Genomic DNA, 20,245 nt, shown 5'->3' on the forward strand with positions numbered 1-20,245 from the left:
CCCTCACTTTCAGGCACCCCAATCAGACGTAGATTTGGTCTTTTTACATAATCCCATACTTCTTGCAGGCTTTGTTCATTTCTTTTTCTTCTTTTTTCTTTTGGTTTCTCTTCTCACTTCATTTCATTCATTTGATCCTCAATCGCTGATACTCTTTCTTCCAGTTGATCGAGTCGGTTACTGAAGCTTGTGCATTTGTCACGTATTTCTCGTGTCATGGTTTTCATCTCTGTCATTTTGTTTATGACCTTCTCTGCATTAATTAGTCTAGTTGTCAATTCTTCCACTCTTTTTTCAAGATTTTTAGTTTCTTTGCGCTGGGTACGTAATTCCTCCTTTAGCTCTGAGAAGTTTGATGGACTGAAGCCTTCTTCTCTCATCTCGTCAAAGTCATTCTCTGACCAGCTTTGATCCGTTGCTGGCGATGGGCTGCGCTCCTTTGCAGGGGGAGATGCACTCTTATTTTTTGAATTTCCAGCTTTTCTGCCCTGCTTCTTCCCCATCTTTGTGGTTTTATCTGTCTCTGGTCTTTGATGATGGTGACGTACTGATGGGGTTTTGGTATAGGTGTCCTTCCTGTTTGATAGTTTTCCTTCTGACAGTCAGAAGGACTGTCTGTTGGTCTGTTGGAGATTGCTTAAGGTCCACTCCAGACCCTGTTTGCCTGGGTATCAGCAGCAGAGGTTGCCGAAGATAGAATATTGCTGAACAGCGAGTGTACCTGTCTGATTCTTCCTTTGGAAGTTTCCTCTCAGGGGTGTACTCCACCCTGTGAGGTGTGGGGTGTCAGACTGCCCCTAGTGGGGGATGTCTCCCAGCTAGGCTACTCAGGGGTCAGGGACCCACCTGAGCAGGCAGTCTGTCCGTTCTCAGATCTCAGCCTCCGCATTGGGAGATCCACGGCTCTCCCCAAAGCTGTCAGACAGAGTCGTTCGCGTCTGCACCGGCTCCCGCTGCTTCCCCTGTTGGTCTTCAGCTGTGCGCTGTCCCCAGAGGTGGAGACTACAGAGACAGGCAGGCTTCCTTGAGCTGCTGTGAGCTCCACCCAGTTCGAGCTTCCCAGCGGCTTTGTTTACCTCCTTAAGCCTCAGCAATGGCGGGCGCCCCTCCCCCAGCCTCGCTGCTGCCTTGCGGATAGATTGCCACAGACTGCTGTGTTAGCAGTGAGGGAGGCTCCGTGGGCGTGGGACCCTCCCGGCCAGGTGTGGTATATATTCTCCTGGTGTGCCCGTTTGCTTAAAGCTCAGTATTGGGGTGGGAGTTACCCGATTTTCCAGGTGTTGTGTGTCTCAGTTCCCCTGGTTAGGAAAACGGATTCCCTTCCCCCTTGCGCTTCCAGGTGAGGCGATGCCTCGCCCTGCTTCAGCTCTCGCTGGTCAGGCTGCAGCAGCTGACCAGCACCGATTGTCTGGCACTCCCTAGTGAGATGACCCCAGTACCTCAGTTGAAAATGCAGAAATCACCGGTCTTCTGTGTCGCTCGCGCTGGGAGTTGGAGACTGGAGCTGTTCCTATTCGGCCATCTTGCTCCGCCCCCTCCCCCCCCCCCCAGATTTTCAATGTAGATGATACAGCCTTATATTGGGAGAATATGCCATCTAGGACTTTCTTAACTAGAGAGAAGTCAATGCCTGGCTTCAAAGCTTCAAAGGACAGGCTGACACTTGTGTTCGGGGCTAATACAGCTGGTGACTTTAAGGTGGAGACCAGTGCTCATTTATCATTTCAAAACTCCTAGGGCCCTTAAGAATTATGCTAAATCTCTTCTACCTGTACTCTATCCATGGAACAACAAAGCCTGATGGCAGCACATCTTTTTACAGCATGGTTTACTCAATATTTTAATTCCACTGTTGAGGCCTACTGCTCAGAAAGAAAGATTCCTTTTAAAATATTACTACTCATTGATAATGCATCCTGGTTACCCAAGTACTTCAATGGAGATGTACAAGAGTAATGTTGTTTTCATGCCTGCTAACACAATATCCATTCTGCAGCCCATGGATCAAAGAGTAATTTCTACTTTTTATTTTTTTTTTTAAGACAGAGTCTCACTCTGTTGCTCAGGCTGGAGTGCAGTGGTGTGATCTCAGCTCACTGCAAGCTCTACCTCCCAGGTTCACGCCATTCTCCCACCTCAGCCTGCCGAGAGGCTGGGACTACAGGCACCCGCCACCACGCCCAGCTAATTTTTTATATGTTTAGTAGAGACGGAGTTTCACCGTGTTAGCCAGGACAGTCTCGATCTCCTAGCCTTGTGATCTGCCTGCCTCGGCCTCCCAAAATGCTGGGATTACAGGCGTGAGCCACCGCGCCTGGCCAGTAATTTCTACTTTTAAGTCATTATTTAAGAAATAAATTTCGAAAGGCTATAGCTGCCATAGATAGTGATTCCTCTGATGGATCTGGGCAAGGAAAATTGAAATCCTGGAAAGGATTCACCCTTCTACATGCCATTAAGAACATTAGTGATTCATGGGAGAAGGTCAAAATATCAACATTAACAGGAGATTGGAGGAAGTTGATTCTAATTCTCATGGATGACTTTCCGGGGTTCAAGACTTCAGTGGAGAAAAGTAACTATAGATGTGGTGGAAATAGCAAGAGAACTAGAATTGGAAGTGGAGCTTGAAGATATGACCAAATTCCAGGAGGCCGAGGCAGGAGAATGGCTTGAACCCGGGAGGTGGAGCTTGCAGTGAGCTGAGATCATGCCACTGCACTCCAGCCTGGGCAACAGAGCAAGACTCAGTCTCAAAAAACAAAAAAAAAGATATGACCAAATTGTTGCAATCTCATAATGAAACTTGAACGAGTGTAGAGTTGCTTCTTATGGATGAGCAAAGAAAGTGGTTTCTTGAGATGGAAACTACTGCTGAAGATGCTGTGAACATTGTTGAAACAACAAGAAAGGATTGGGAATATTATATAAACATAGTTGATAAAACAGCAAGGTTAGTAGAGAATTGACTCCAATTTTGAAAGAAGTTCTACTGAAGTTTAAATGCTATCAAACAGCACTGCATTCTACAGAGAATCTGCATAAAAATCTTTCACAAGAGTCAGCTGATGTGGCAAACTTCATGGTCATCTTATTTTAAGAAATTGCCAAAGCCACTCCCAACTTTCAGCAACCACCATTGTGATCAGTCAGCAGCCATCAACATCAAGGCAAAGCCCTCTACCAGGAAAAGATTACAACTGAAGGCTCAGATGATCATTAAACAGCATGTTTTAGCAATAAAGTATTTTTAAATTGAGGTAGGTACATTTTAAAAAATATGCTATTGTATACTTGATAGACTACAGTGTAAACATAACTCTTATAACCACAGAGAAACCAAAAGACTCACTTTATTATGGCAGTGTGGAACCAAACCCACAATATCTCAGAGATATGCCTGTACTATGAAGAATGAGGTATAAATTAATGACCATAGCAGCTATAGGGGACAGTGTAATCCATGTTTAAGGAATGGCTTATGACTTGGATGGATGTTGGGATGCCATGTGTTGGAAAATGAATTCAAGTAGCTTAGCTCAATGCCAGCATAAACTCAGTTAATAATTATTATTATATCCTTTAGTCCTTGAGTGAGGACATAATATTGAATAAATTATTTTCTTTCCAGACCAATACAGGAGATGAGGTGAAGGTCAGATCATAGTGTGTCCTGATTATTACTTAGGAGTCTGTACTTGATTTGGGGGCAGTGAACACACCTGGGAGCTCTTGTGTAGAGTTATTGCAAGATTGGAGCCATGTTTCCAGAACACAGAGATAGCAGCCATGTTCCATGCATAGGCGGGCTGGAGTGGGAGAGATTGGATTTCCTCAAACACACTAAGAAGCTGTAACTCCAGAATGGAGTGAGGTGTTAAGACTCAGCTAGGTTGGTATCGATGTCGTCACAGAATTTGTGAGGCAACAATGCTTTCAAAAATGGTCAGAGGGCCTCACTGCTTCAGCAACCTATTGTTGGCCTCCTGGCATGGTGTATCCATTCTTTTAATGTCAGTAAAGGGACTGGCACCACTGTTTATCAACTGTGTGACCCTGGCTGGGTTGCTTAATGCTCTAAGCTTCAGCATTTCTTCATCTGAAAAGACAGAGATGGGTCTGGGCATGGTGGCTCACACCTGGAATCCTAGCACTTGGAGGTCAAGGCAAGAGGATCCCTTGAGCCCAGGAGTTTGAGACCAGCCTGGGCAACATAGTGAGACTTTGGCTCTACAAAAAATGAAATTCATGGGATGTGGTGGCACACACCTGTACTCCCAGCTTCTTGGGCTGAGGTGGGAGGATTGCCTGAGCCATGAGGTCAAGGCTGCTTTGAGCCAAGATCGTACCACTACACTCCAGCGTGGGTGACAGAGTGAGACCCTGTCTCTCAAAAAAAAAATAATAATAATAATTATCATCTATTTCATAGGGTTATTGTGAAGACTAAACAAAAAATGCGTCCAAATACCTTAACTCAATGTCAGCATATAACAAACTCTCAGCTAATAAGATTATATCCTTTAGTCCTTGAGTAAGGATATAATATTGAACAAATTCTTTTCTTTCCAGACCAACACAAGTGTTGCAGTTTAAAAATTCCTTTATCTCTTTAAGGTCACTAGGATCTCATTGGTGTTGCTCTAACATCATTTACAAGTGTGAATGGTATGTCCTTTCAAGGTATCATATCAAAAATTCTCTAGAGGTTTAGGTTTGGTAGTGTGGTTTTTGTAAATCTGTTGGAAAAGATGGTAACAAGGGAAGGGGAATGAGGGAGGGAAAATTGGCTTTTGTGATTATTTCCAAGTCTTTCTTTGCTCAGAATGAATTTTTTTTCCATTCCCTTGTTATACCAGACATGCTCTAGCAAGTGCCTGTGATATAGCCTACTTAATATAACCAAGGTAGTTTAAACATTAATTGAACTCAATCACCCGAGTACTGGTAGTACCAGGAACTGACTGATGAAGCCAGCTACCCCTGCCTTATGCAGTCACTTCAGTTCAATCAGTATAGAGATTAAGGACCCACATTTGCAACATCTCAGGTTTCCTCTACCTACTAAGTTACTTTGCTCTAACATACTTAGAAATAATTTTAATTCTTTATTGTTCTTAAAGAATTGAGTACTCATTAATTCATTAGGGAAAATGGACTAAGGTCACAGATTTTGCAAATGCTCACAAGGAACAGACTATCCAGAAGCAGGCCTGCCATGTGAGATCTTTCCAGATGCCATAACGAAAAGAGACTCTTAAGGAGAGGCAGCTGTCAGCACCTACAGAAGACACAAGCATCTCAGCCCTTACCATTGAAATTTGAGCCTTTAGTCACTTGGAGGAGCCAGTTTTTCCACCAAGCTAGGTGTGGCTTGTTCCCACCACTTGTTGGTGTCCCCTCTGAACACTTACATTCAAACTGAAGTGAAGAAAATGCCAGTCGGTGCTGCTGACTCGTAGGTCCATAGAGCAAGTCCCTCGTGGGCTCTGGCCTGGCTGTGAATCCCTGGTTCCAGGGATACCTGGGAGAGAGTACCGGTCACCAGAGCTCTGGGTTCTGACCTGGCTCTCAGGGCCACCTAACTTTGGGATGTCCAGCCCATTGCTTCACTCCCCTTCTCTCAGTCTTAAACCTCCTCACTTGTAGGGTTTGACTATCACTGTCAAGCAGCAGAACAATTAGAGCAGCTGTTTTCTGTGTGGTCACAATGGGATGAGAGATGAGCAGAGAGCTAGGAGAGATTTCTTGAGGAAAGCAGATTCATCAGTTTAAAAATACAGTTTGGGATATGAACAGACATTTCTCAAAAGAAGATATTCATACAGCCAACAGACACACGAAAAAATGCTCATCATCACTGGCCATCAGAGAAATGCAAATCAAAACCACAATGAGATACCATCTCACACCAGTTAGAATGGCAATCATTAAGAAGTCAGGAAACAACAGGTGTTGGAGAGGATGTGGAGAAATAGGAACACTTTTACACTGTTGGTGGGATTGTAAACTAGTTCAACCATTATGGAAAACAGTATGGCAATTCCTCAAGGATCTAGAACTAGATGTACCATATGACCCAGCCATCCCACTACTGGGTATATACCCAAAGGATTATAAATTAGTCTACTACAAAGACACATGTACACGTATGTTTATTGCGGCACTATTCACAATAGCAAAGACTTGGAATCAACCCAAATGTCCATCTGTGACAGACTGGATTAAGAAAATGTGGCACATATACACCATGGAATACTATGCAGCCATAAAAAAGGATGAGTTTGCGTCCTTTGTAGGGACATGGATGCAGCTGGCAAACCATCATTCTTAGCAAACTATCACAAGAAGAGAAAACCAAACACCGCATGTTCTCACTCATAGGTGGGAACTGAACAATGAGATCACTTGGACTCGGGAAGGGGAACATCACACACTGGGGTCTATCATGGGGAGGGGGGAGGGGGGAGGAGGGAGGGATTGCATTGGGGAGTTATACATGATATAAATGATGAATTGATGGGTGCTGACGAGTTGATGGGTGCAGCACACCAACATGGCATAAGTATACATATGTAACAAACCTGCACGTTATGCACATGTACCCTAGAACTTAAAGTATAATAAAAAATAAAAATAAAAATAAAAAAATAATAAAGTGGTATCTAAAATTGATGAATTATGTAATAGAATCTCTAACTATATAATATAAACTTATTTGTGACAATCAAAAAAAAAAAAAAAAATACAGTTTGAAAACACCAGCCTAGATGATCTTTAAATCTCCTTGCTCTGAATTCAGTGATTTCAGGCAAACCAGGGATGAACCGCCCAAGGCCACCAACTAGGCCTTGGCCTCTTCTTGATCATGAATCAGGCCTCTTCCATTTGTTGACAACAATGTCTGGTAGAAAGAAATGATGTTCCCCCAAGCCTGAAAAGCAGAATCTTTAAGGAAGAAATTTTCAAAATTATCTGAGAGGGCAAAATGGCAGATGGGTTCTGTTTTTTACCTCTCAATAAACAAGTGATAAAACTGCAATTCATTCCATTAAAAATCATTCATTCACTTCTATTAATTCAATAAACTTCAGCTAGAGGCCCCTGCATGCAGAGATATGTGTAGAGAACCATGGAACAGCCAGAGATTATGCCCTCAGGTTTTATGGACATGATATGAGGTATATAAGAAATGAGTATAAGCCGGGCGCGATGGCTCACACTTGTAATCCCAGCACTTTGGGAGGCCGAGGTGGGTGGATCACCTGAGCTCAGGAGTTCAGGACTGGCCTGGACAACATGACAAAACTCCGTCTCTACAAAAAATACAAAAATTTGCCAGGAATGGTGGCATGTGCCTGTAGTCTTAGCTACTTGGTAGGCTGAGGTGGGAAGATCACTTGAGCTCAGGAGGCGGAGGTTGTAGTGAGACACTGCACTCCAACCTAAGCAACAGAGTGAGACCCTGTCTCAAATAAAAATAAAAATAAAAAAAAGATAAAAATAACAGTAAAGGATTGAGTGCCGTGAGAATTAGCTAGAAAGCTTTATAGGAAATGGACTGTTTAGAGCAAGAGAAGGAGGAATCAGGGTAGAGTTTAATTGGAAGGGCCTTGAAGGAAAAATTGGGTTTAAGCTTGGGATGAAAAACATTCCAAGCAGAGAAACTTACACTGGCACAGAGGCAGGAAAATGGAAAACATGTATGAGGAAAAATGAATAGTTTAGTTTGGCTGACACTGAAGTTTGGCAAGAAGAGTAGTTGGAAAGGTCCATTGGGTGGGTGTCTTAAATAAACACTCTTTATCCATTTCAGTCTTTCCGAGGTTGTACCACCTGATTCCAGATGGCGAAATTACCAGCATCAAGATCAATCGAGTAGATCCCAGTGAAAGCCTCTCCATTAGGCTGGTGGGAGGTAGCGAAACCCCACTGGTCCATATCATTATCCAACACATTTATCGTGATGGGGTGATTGCCAGAGACGGCCGGCTACTGCCAGGAGACATCATTCTAAAGGTAGAGACTATGGCTGTGGGGCTGCAGCAAGGGGCTTCTGAGCAAATAATTGGGTAGATGCATAGATGAATGAGCAAAATGGTAAAATAAATGTGGATAGTCACTTTCTATCATTTTATGACTCTGAGATTTGTCATTTAATTGAGATCTTTGTTTCTCTCTGTCTCGCTCTTTCACGCTCTCCACCCTTTCTCTCTGTACATTAATATTTATCTCTATATATCATTTTGTCTGTCCCCTCTTCTCCCTTTTAGCTTTTTCCATCTTCCTCTTCGTTCCCTTTCTCCACCTCCTCTTTCTTCTTTTATCTCTTTTTTAAAAGAGCATTAATATAAAATAAAACGGGGACAATATTTTCTTAAATTGTTTTTAGAGTAGATTAGTAGAACATTTTGTATTTTATTTAATCACAATCACCTACTCTTTGAAAGTCAATTTCCTATAGTCTTATGGCCCTCCCTGAAAATAAAAGTAATCTCTATGCTAGTTTCACCAACCCAGAGACATTCCAGGGGAGACAGGTGTTGGAATAGAATGCTTTGGGTGTTACTGTCCTCAGAGGCTTGGTTAAAGGGAAGGACTTTAAGGAGGAATTTTCAGAACAGAAAGGATAAAGAGCTGTTTATCAGACAGAAGTCCAATGTTTGCCAAAAGTGACAAGAAACCCCTCCCTGCTCATACATTTTCTATCTGACACTCAGATAACAGTTCTATCCCATCCCTTCTAGGTTGCTGAGGGACCAGCTCCTGTCACATTATGAGCTGATTCTTTGGCAAGCTGATTGGAATAAGAGGAGAAATAACCTAAAGCAGTTTTCACAGAAATGCTGAAATTCCTGCTGGCTTCTGAGGTGGAGCAGAAGACAGGGCCCTCGGGGCAGTCCGCAGTACAATCAGCGACACTGTGCATGGCTGCCTCCCAGTTCTAGTGGAAACTATGCTGCCTGGGAGGGTTGCATAATAAAACATTTTGATTCCTGTGGCCTTCAACTGGCGCTTACAAGCAAAAGGGCTGCCAGGACTATTTAGCAGGCAACCCTGACTCCCCTGACCTTCTCTGGGCCCAGAGGTGATGGGGGAACCGGGTCCTGCCACCTCAGGTGCTCTCCTCACCTGTGCTTGGACAAGGGTGGTGAGCTTTGCCTTTGCATGAGGGAGCCTCTGGAGCTGCACCAGAGAACAGGTGACTGTATCCTCAAGAAAGGACTTTGTAAAGCCTGTTCCAAGCCTTCTCTAACAATTGGCTACAAATACAAGAAATCTTATCAAACTACAGAAATTGAAGAAAGTTATTTCTCCTCCATGGGGCCTCTTTCCTCAAGCACAGAGTGCTTCGCTTGCTGTGAAATTGTTTTCTTCCAACATGGGGGCTACAGCCTCCAGGCTGGGCCTGTGTAGCCAGAGAAATTAAAACCAGAAAGCCCCATGCAGTGTCAGCTCTACACATCAGTAGTGAGGCACAAATGAGAGGGCCGAGCTTAAGCTTGTTTAAGTAACTTTATAAAGAGATCTAGCTTTTCAATAAAAGAGTCTAGAAACTTCCTTTCATATCAGTTTGTTTGAAACTGTGCAAGGATTTCTTCCTTTTGCTGAGAACACGGGCAAAAAAAATCTTGCAGGGGACCACCCTGAGACCTGACACGTTCCCATGCGCACATACACAGTATCATACACACATACGCTCCTTCATGCTCACATACTCACAGACCCTCAGTCACACGCTAGAACATCTGCATACACACACAGTGGTGAGGACCGGAAGTTCGGGTATGAGTTGACCCAGGGAGAAAAATTCAGTTGGAGATTTTTGGGAAGAAAATGTCAACTCGGCTTGAACAGCTGTTTAATGCAATCATTTGACTGAGGCAAATTGGAAAAATGCTTTTCTTTTGCCTTTTCCTACCTTATCTTCCTTTCCTCTCTTCCTGCCAGCTAAAAAATAATGACAACAGAAATGAAGGCCAGGATTCTGGGAATAAATATGTGGGCTTGGGTAAGAACAAGGTGGAGAAAGATGATGTCTACTCACAGAGGCCTGGAGAGGTGCTGCAGGCCACGCTTGGAGAGAACAGGGTTAGAAACGCTGTTGGAAGGTGCAGTTATTGGACACAGGATGAGGTGGGAGAGCAGAGCAGTCTTTAAAGACAGGATCCTGGCTATTCTGTGGGCCTGGATCTTTCAGGAAGGGATGTGACAGGTGGAGCTGACCACACGATTGTTCCACCTGCCCCCAGGTCAACGGGATGGACATCAGCAACGTCCCTCACAACTATGCCGTGCGTCTCCTGCGGCAGCCCTGCCAGGTGCTGTGGCTGACTGTGCTGCGTGAACAGAAGTTCCGCAGCAGGAACAATGGACAGGCCTTGGATGCCTACGGATCCCGGGATGACAGCTTCCATGTGATTCTCAACAAAAGTAGCCCCGAGGAGCAGCTTGGAATAAAACTGGTGCGCAAGGTGGATGAGCCTGGGGTTTTCATCTTCAATGTCCTGGATGGTGGTGTGGCAGATCGACATGGTCAGCTCGAGGAGAACGACCGCGTGTTAGCCATCAACGGACATGACCTTCGATATGGCAGCCCAGAAAGTGCGGCTCATCTGATTCAGGTGAGTCACAGATCATTCCAGGATCCCAGTCAGAAACCCCGTACATGAGCAAGAATGCAAATCCCCCTGAACCAGGCACCCCGTCACTACCACATGTGTCATGCAGTGCCTCCCTTTCAAGGGGTCAGGATGGAAAGACCAACATTTAGAAAGCTTCTGCCCAGGTAAGAACATTACTCAGCTGAGCGTGGTGGCCCACGCCTGGAATCCCAGCACTTTGGGAGGCCTGAGGCGGGTGGATCACCTGAGGTCAGGAGTTCAAGGCCAGCCTGGCCAACAGGGTGAAACCCCATCTCTACTAAAAATATAAAAAACTAGCCAGGCATGGTGGCAGATTCCTGTAATCCCAGCTATTCAGGGGGCTGAGGCGGGAGAATCGCTTGAAACCAGGAGGCGGAGAGGTTGCAGTAAGCTGAGATCGCACCATTGCACTCCAGCCTGGGCAACAAGAGTGAGACCCATCTCAAAAAAAAAAAAAAAAGAACATTACACAAGCAAATGATGGCCTCAAGGCCATGGACATTCCCTAGGTGTTGTGTTGTCAGCCATCAAGTCTGACTGCAGATAAACACGTTGGGTTGTATGCTACAATCTCACAGAATTAGGATCACTCAGGGTCAGCAGGGTCGTGTCATCCCTGTACCCAGTATGTCCATTGTAGACCCAGGGGTCAGTTACATACACTCGGGATGCATCTAAGACATCTAGTTGTATTTACTCCCGTAAGAAGCTGTGCCATGTGGGATGTGGTAGCTCAGCCAGGTGTGGAGGCTCACACTTGTAATCCCAACACTTTGGGAAGCCAAAGCAGGAAGGTGACTTGAGCTCAGGAGTTTGAGACCAGCCTGGACAGCATCGTGAGACCTCGTCTTTACAAAATTCAAGAAATTAGTCAGGCATCATGGCATGCACCTGTAGTCCCAGCTACTCAAGAGGCCAAGGCGAGTGGATCACCTGAGATCAGGAATTCAAGGTCAGCCTGGCCAACATGGTGAAACCCTGTCTCTACTAAAAATACAAAAAATTAGCCAGTCGTGGTGGCAGGGGCCTGTAATCCCAGCTACTTGAGAGACTGAGGCAGGAGAAAAAAAAAAAAAAAAAGGCTATGCCATGCATTCTCCAGGGATCCTATGGACAGAGTAAGTCTTAGTATCCATGGCTAAGTCCAGGTGACTTGGAAAGCACATGGAAACCCAAGTATGAACCTGAGAGGAAGCCCCCTAATAAGAGAGGGACATAAATTCTTGATCTCTCAGGCAAGTAGAGTTCATGACTGTTCAAACTAATCCACTTTTCTGACCAGTATAATGTCATCAAGCACCCGCATGTATTTTGTTGACTTTATCAGGGTCACTGTTGAAATTTTTTTCTTTAACTTTTTTATTTTAAGATAATTATCAATTACTATGTGATTGTAAGAAATAATACACAGAGATCCCATGTCTCTTTACTGTTTTTCCTAGTGTTAACATCTTGCAAAACCATAGTATGGCATCACAAGCATGCTACTGACATTAACAGTCATAACAGAATATTTCCATCACCACAAAGATCCCTATAAAAGTTGCCTTCTATTGCCACATCCATTTCCCTCCCACCCCATGTCCTCCTTAACCTTTGGAAATCACTAATCTGTTTTCTATTTCTATAATTTTGAATTTCAAGAATGTTCTATAAATGAAATCATATATAGACTTGGGGGACTGGCTTTTTTCACCCAGTATAATGCTCTGATAGTGCTGTGTCTCAGCGACGTTTCATAAGATGTGAGCTTTATTCTTAGAAGAACAGACTTTGTTCTGGGCTCTTATGTTCTAACCCATTCATTCACTTCATCCAGTAAATATCTGTTAAGTTCTGCTGCTTACGTGCCCATGGGTTAGATGCAGAAGTTGGAGGGAAGACCACTTAGATTATTCTTCCAAAGGATCCACCAGTGTAGCAGGAAAGCTGGACTTTATCTAAATGACTGCCCATGCAGTCTAACACTGCTGCAATGGAAAAATTAAGTATGATGCTGCTGCAGGCACAGGGGAGGTTTTTGTTTGGCCAGGTCTATGAATTCCTCAGAGGAGGAAGATCTTGAACTTGGGGCTTGAGGAATGAGCTGAAGTTCTCCAGTGTATAAGTCAGCAAGGGTCATCCTAAGGAGACACAGGACAAAAGAACATTTCCTTAATAGCCCATGTGTTAGTCCATTCTCATGCTGCTGATAAAGACATACCCAAGGCTGGGTAATTTAAAAAGAAGAAGAGGTTTAATGGAACCACAGTTCCACATGGCTCAGGAGGCCTCACAATCATGGCAGAAGGTGAAAGGCCAGTCTTACATGGCAGCAAGCAAGAGAGAATGAGGGTCAAGCAAAAGGGAAAACCTTTATAAAACCATTGGATCCCCTGAGACTTTCTACCACAAGAATGGTATGGGGGAAACTATCCCCGAGATTCAATTATCTCCCACCGGGTCCCTCCCACAACACGTGGGAATGATGGGAGCTACAACTCAAGATGAGACTTGGGTGGGGACACAGCCAAACCATATCAGCCTATTAGGGAAATGATAAATAGTACCTGCAGCCTGGGGTGTGTATTTTAAAAAGCAGCCATAGATGAGGCAAGAGACAGATCTTGTGAAATATTGCAAGCCATGCTAAGGACCTCGGACTTTATCCACAAAGCCATGGGGGCATTCTTGGAAGGGTTTAGGAAAGGAAATGACATGATCTTCTAGAATGATCTCTCTAAAGTCAGTGGAGAGCTGAAAGGAGAAGGGTAAGATCCAGAGGCCTTATCTTAAAAAGTATTCTCAATTATCCAGCAAGTCTATGTCAACTTCCATTTAGTGACTGAAGTCTTCATACTTTGAGAATAGGCAGTAAGTCAGCAGCAGTAATTGATGGAGCCCTGCACCAAGTTCCACAAAGGGTGATCATCAAAAGACTGCTTGCTCTCAAGGACTTGGTTATTTAAACACAAATAAATTTGCCTGCACCTGAGATCTCGTTATGTGATCCTTCCAGGTGCTGGCAACTCTCTTCACTGTCCTGTACAGCAGCTTATCCCTCTTCTTGGAAGAGGACCAAGTGTTAGATGGTATTACTGTCATTGTAGACCTGGGCAGCCTGAGGCAGAGGGTACAAGGGGACTTAGCCTTCTCCCTCTGCCCACCAGGGCAGAAAACACACATGGTACCTTAGCTCCTGAGCTGTGCTGCTTGGTGGTGTCCCAGTTCCAAGGTGTCTTGGCCCCCATGGATGCTCATCTGCCCTAGAGGGCCCGAGCTCATGCCCAGTAGATCAGGTGGGGAACAAAACCAGAGTTAGAAGAGGCATTTTCTGGCTGGGTGCGGTGACTCACGCCTTTAATTCCAGCACTTTGGGAGGCCGAGGCAGGCAGATCACAAGGTCAGTAGTTCGAGACCAGCCTGGCCAACATGGTAAAACCCCATGTCTACTAAAAATACAAAATTAGCCAGGTGTGGTGGCAGGCACCTGTAATTCCAGCTACTTGGGAGGCTGAGGTAGGAGAATTGCTTGAACCCGGGAGGCAGAGGTTTCAGTGAGCCAAGATCGCACCACTGCACTCCAGCCTGGGGACAGAGCAAGACTCTGTCTCCAAAAACAAACAAAGAAACAAAAAAGGGACATTTTCTTTCTGAGGTGTACGCCATCTATTCCCAAATTCATGTGCCCACCTCACCTTCTCCTCTGACCACACTTACACCTCCAGATGCCTGCTTCATATCTTCCTGTGGATATGGCAAAGGCATCTCAAATTTAATGTCCAAAATTGAACCCTTGGCTCCTCCCATCCCACCGCTTGCCCAACATGCTCTGCCCTAGGCCATTCCCAGTCTATAAAAATGGCACCTCTGTTTACCCAGTGACTTGAGCTAAAAAGAACTTTGACTCTCCTCAGCATCTCCCTCCCCACCCCATTCTGACCTGGTCTGAGTGACGGCCAGAGCCTCTGCTGGCCTCCTGCCTTCCACACTTAATCATCTCTCTCCTACTCTACGCACAGCAGAGAGAGTGAGCTGTTTACCAAACCACTCCAGTCAGGATGCCACTCTCTCCCTCTCAGCCCTCTGAGGCTTCCTAAGACACTTAGGTTAAAGTTGCAGATCCTTACCATGGCCTGCAGTGCCATATGTCTCCTGGCCTTCTGTTCTCTTTCCAACCTCATTTCTTACAGAAGAGGATGTCTAGTATTCTGCCCATGTTTAACCATGTGCCACATTGCCTTCTTGCTGATCTTCAAGCATTTCTGCCTCAGGCCTGGCATTCTTGCTGTTCCTCTACCTGGAAGAATCTTCTAAATATCCATTTGCCACATTCCCACAGTTCATTCAGGTCTCCCCTCAACTGTCAGAGAGCTCTTCACTGTCAGTTTTACTTAGAATTGTGTCAATTTCTGCTCATAGACACTTTATCCTACAATACGCTTCAACTCCTACCAACTAATATTACCTGCCAGACAGTACAGTAAAGTATTGTGTCCTCAGCCAAGTGCAGTGGTTCATGCCTGTAATCTGAGCACTTTGGGAGGCCGAGGCGGGTGGGTCACCTAAGGTCAGTAGTTCGAGACCAGTCTGACCAACAGGGTGAAATCCCATCTCTACTAAAAATACAAAATTAGCCAGGGGTGGTGGCGCACCCCTGTAATCCCAGCTACTTGGGAGGCTGAGGCAGAAGAATCACTTGAACTTGGGAGGTGAAGGTTGCAGTGAGCCAAGATGGTGCCATTGTACTCCAGCCTGGGCAAAAAGAGTGAAACTCCATCTCAAAAGAAAAAGAAAATAATTATTGTATCCTCAGCACTTAAAGCCATGGCTGGCAATAGCAGGCATTCAATAAATATTTGCCAAATGAGTAAGTGGAGTCAAATTATGAACATCTATGTGTATATAAAATATATTTCATACATTAACTTTATCTCCTAGGGATTGGTTATCAAACCATTTACCAAAAAAGCACCAAATCTGCTTTCACATGCTGTTTGTCCCCAAGATATCATATCTACTCTTTGTCCCCTTGAATTTGTTCAGTAATTATTGGCTGAGCAACTTCTTTGTGCCAAGAGGTGTGTGGTACCATCATGAACTAGGTTGGTACAGTTCCTGGCTTCATAGAGCTTGGAATATATTCCTACCTTTGATCTCAAAACAACCAAGTCAGCATCAGGCAGGTGGCATTAGCTGGTCAATGAATGTGAAGAGAAAATATACTATGTTTATGAAAACCTTCACACATGGAAAAGGGAGAGTCCATTGTATTTCTTTATGAAGAAACTGCATTCTTAGCATGATTTTTTTTTTTTTTCTCACTTTGAAAAGTAGCCTTTTAGATGACCACCAGTATTTTTTCATGTTACACTTGTTAACTCCCTCTGCAGGTCAATTGGTGCAACTCACATTCTGGAGATAACGTTTGCCAACTATGCTTCGCAATAAACAAAAGAAAAATTCTTACTCATCATGTCATTTGGAAAAATCTTGACTACATATGGCATTTTGCTTTTGTAGATTAATAACAGAAGAGCAAACACCGTTTCTTCCCTGAGAAAGTTAATTTATGAAATAAAATCTTGCCTAACACTGGGACTTCCTGAAAGATTCTTTTGCTTACTAAACAAAGCCAACATGCTTTATAAGCAGGAAAAACCTTTTTTAAAAAATGGGAGCAAAGCTAGTTGAAAAAGAAATGGAAAACACGGAATGCTGGAAAAACCTAGCTAAGCAATCACATGCCATTTCTGAAGAGTGGATTTTATTTATGTGATATTTGTAACACGCACCAGGCTGAGGGGATTAAACTAAATACCCTTCAAAGGTTGAGACTCAAATTTCTAACCAATCCTTGACTATGTTGCCTTTGTATGTCTACTCCATGAATCACATTTGCCTTACAAAGAAATTCCCAGACAACATGTTTTTTGGTCATGTTCTCTCCCAGTACCCCACATTCAGCTTTTTTTCTGCATTATTTCAGGGAAGAGTTATTACAGAGAGACCACAACCATTTTATGCTTGACCAGTTTTACATATGTTGAGCTCTAACCTCAGCTTACTCAGCAGCAGCCTGGGTTTGCCAGGTCCTTTTAAGAAGAAAGTCCTTATGGATATAGAAGCCTCAAATATGGTGCTGATGACTTATGTAGCAACTAAGTACAATGTTATTTTTCTCCATTGTCAGTTTCTCAAGTGTTTTGGGCATAATGACTGGAATAACTGTATGAAAGAGGCAGCTGTTTGGAACTGTCGTATGTCATAGCTAAGATAAGAGAACAAAGAAATAATGGAACGAAGATTCAAATTTGAATGTCCCTCTTAAGCCTTTTTTCCCCAGGCAATTCCAGACTTGTTGAAGAAACTGAAAATACTCAAAGCCATTTGCAGAGCTGATGATAATATGGGCTTTCATCAATACTGACTTATGTGTAATTATTTTTTCCTTATATGAATCAATATTTAAATGAGAATTCATTTCATCAAAGAATATTTGACAACAGGCTCTTCAAACTTTTTTTTTTTTTTAATGAGATAAACCTTCAGACAGAGCCACAAAACCCGTAATGGACTACTTGCATTTCCTACACGCATTTTAAATACATGATTCCAGCTCATGAATTCTGCTGTATACCTGCAAAAAAGGGTAGAACTTTCATGGTACTGTAAACATTCAAGTACCCCGGAGCCAGTGAGAATCACCAGTGAAATAAAACCTGATAGATCTGTATTTTTTTTAACAGATCAGTACACTTAATCTGGAATTAAATCCCTACTTAAATAAATTGTCTTACCATGGTTTTGTGGTGAATTTAATGCACATAGACGTGATTATAGATTATTTTTTAATCTCCTTGAGCTGAATTCTCAAAGTCCAAATGATTTTTGTATAGGGCTCCAAATTTTATGCAGTTCTTGATACAGGGTGTGACTTAGTAAACTGTACAGCTTTTCAACTTAGAATTTCATGAGTGAACATTATGTGCAGCTATACACTGCAAATGTTAGGGGATCTTGAAACTTCACTGCTCTTCCTCTAACCCACATATCCCCCCAAATACAAATTTTTTATAGAACATAATCATGAGAGTAACTTTTAGATATCGTAAAAGAAATGGTGTATGAGGCAAGGATGCTGAGTCATTTTACTGACTCAGCCACCAGCAGATTCAGGGACTCAAGAACTAAATCCTTGTGTCTTGCCCTTGTCACTGTCATCTGTATGACCCCATATAAGTCACCATCTGTATTATCATTAATGTCTTTGCATCTAAAGATATATGCTTCTGGGAACATAAGGATGAACATGGAGCTATACTGGGAAAAACAAACCATATTGCTGCCCTAATTCTCCTTTTCCACCCCGATCAAATCTTAAGATCCTATTTACTACGTTTCTTCAAAGCCTCCTTAATTTCCTCTCTCCTTGGCCAGACTGATTGCTTTTAGCTCATTGAAGGAGCTACCACCCCTTCAGCATGAGATACTCATAAACTTTTAAATAATATATCAGGTGCTTTGCTGGGGGTCCAAAGTTTCAATGGCAAACAAATCAACACAGACCAGATTTGCTCTGACCAAACTCATTTTATAGGGAATATCAACTTATAGTACACCATTAATTCATTCTAGAGTTATATTTCTGGAGCCTCCAACTCATTGCTCAATGGAAGGATTTTTTTTCCCTGGAAGTTCTTTTGTTTACTGGAAGGAAGGGAAGGGGAAGGATTCTGTTTCCATACCTTGTTGGGAAATACACTGACATATCAACAGGAATGACTGATGCCTTTGATTTTTTCTAGCATATCATTTGGTTCTGATGCTTCCAGTTGTCTGTATTGTCATGTAAGGTCTGTATGGCATCATGTGGTCTCAGGGGAAGGCTGCTCTGCTATAATTTGCCCTATAGTGCAGTCCTGAATATCTCCTTGTCACCTTTCAATTAATCCATAGGTAAAGACAGGAATCTATTGAATTTTTGGATTCATAGAACATAGAGACAATCCCCTATGCTTGTACAAATGACAAAATTGAAACACCATTAATGACATCCTCCATGCAACTGGTTCATCAACAAAAAGACCCTACTCTGTACTGGACAGACCAGAGCTCATCTTCTGGATTCTATTCTGCATGTGCACACACATAACTTGATTACAGCGTGTCCAGAACTTACTACATTTTTGAGATGACTTGAAAAGATATTCAATGTGGAAAAAACTAGGAATTGTTGACCTGGAAAGGGAAAGAGCTAAGAGAGGGCAATGAGAGTGATCTTCAAATAGGATTGTCATAGGGAAAATGATGTGGGGTTGCCCTACTGAACGTAACTAGACCAATAGGCAACAATAGGATGGCAAATTTAAGTTCAACCTAAGGACAAACATTCTAACTAGCGCTATCTAAAAATGGCCAGTGCTGCCTTGGGATACAGTGAGCTCCCTGTCATTGGGGGTACCGAAGCATGAGCTGGGTGACAACATGACGAGGAATTTTTAGGGAAACTGAATTATAGGCTATAGAGAAAATGTTGGATGAGATGATGTCTGACATTTCTTGTGTGTCTTTGACTTTCTAATTTTATGGAATCAGTGCCTTCACAATTTCCCAGGGCTTTGTGAGCACAAGATGGATTCGCTGAGAATGATACTTGAACAGTTGCTGGAAGGGATTCTAAAATGGGGCAACACAAATAGTGTAGAAAGAGCTATCCCCACAAGTATATGTTGAAAAATCATTTAAAGCCAAAGTGTCTCATTCTGAGACACTTGGAAAAGAAACCAATGAGGAATGCAGGATAAATTTTTTTAACGAAGTGATTATTAAAATATCAGGTAAAATATGTAAAACATGTTTATGATGAAACCCTAGAGGACGAACTCTTTAAGTAGCTTATATAGTTATCAGTTGCATTACAGCTCTCACTTGTCTCTGTAACAAGGGGCCCACACAATCAAGCATGAGTCTCCTGTGGACCAAGGCTATTCTATAAAGGGAGCTATGTACATGGTCTGCCTACTCTGAACAACACAGTCCTGATGCCCAGCAGTGGGTTTAGAGTCTCCTTTCAAGTGTGTGTATAGAATAATACCCTGGGGCATTGTGGGGAGAGGGTGGCAACTCTTAACTTTCTTAACTTGAAATTTTACAAAACTCATACGAGAAGCACAATAATGAATGAACCCAGTGCATTTTACATAGTTTATTATACATTCTACTTAAGCATATACCTGTATGTCAAAAAGGCAGCAAATGTTGTCATGCATTTGGTTTAACTCCAATCCCTCTCTGCCAATGAGCAGGTGAAGCCTTTGGCTGGATGAGAACAGGTACTTGACCAGTTCTTGCTCTCCCTGTACGTTATCACTGGCCCTCATAGTCACTGTATGGACCCATGCAATGCCAAGGCAGTAGAAAGATGCCCTGTGCTCCAGTGTACAGTTCTACAAAATGCTGCTCCTTGTGTGGTGGCATGTTTGACTCCCATCTCTCTGTTCTGGGAAGCTGCAAATCTATGTTACGCCCTGACAGTGTGAGCAGTTTTCATCAGCCATAGTGGATTTTGGAAGGGAAAGAGTCAATTGCAGGCTGAACACAAAGGAAGATGCTCGATC

The 20,245-nt window shown here is 43.2% G+C and overlaps 1 protein-coding gene and 1 long non-coding RNA gene across 7 annotated transcripts in view; one reads left to right on the forward strand and one right to left on the reverse strand.

Moving 5' to 3' along the window:
- Nucleotides 1-5,615, reverse strand: part of LOC104666887 — a 29,985-nt gene extending 24,370 nt beyond the window's left edge. The window contains exons 1-3 of the long non-coding RNA XR_004054756.1: nucleotides 5,565-5,615; nucleotides 5,188-5,281; nucleotides 3,723-3,851 (exon numbers count right to left, since the gene is read on the reverse strand). This is a non-coding gene — a long non-coding RNA (uncharacterized LOC104666887). The remainder of the gene's footprint in view (nucleotides 1-3,722; nucleotides 3,852-5,187; nucleotides 5,282-5,564) is intronic.
- LNX1 (ligand of numb-protein X 1) overlaps nucleotides 1-20,245 on the forward strand; it is a 192,153-nt gene that overhangs the window by 144,816 nt on the left and 27,092 nt on the right. For all 6 annotated transcript variants that reach the window (XM_030922374.1, XM_030922371.1, XM_030922366.1 and 3 more), the window contains 2 exons: nucleotides 7,817-8,019; nucleotides 10,254-10,625. In XM_030922374.1, the coding sequence (XP_030778234.1) occupies nucleotides 7,817-8,019; nucleotides 10,254-10,625 (575 nt within the window). The remainder of the gene's footprint in view (nucleotides 1-7,816; nucleotides 8,020-10,253; nucleotides 10,626-20,245) is intronic.

The sequence above is a fragment of the Rhinopithecus roxellana genome, chromosome 2, assembly GCF_007565055.1.
Source record: "Rhinopithecus roxellana isolate Shanxi Qingling chromosome 2, ASM756505v1, whole genome shotgun sequence".
NCBI lineage: Eukaryota > Metazoa > Chordata > Mammalia > Primates > Cercopithecidae > Rhinopithecus > Rhinopithecus roxellana.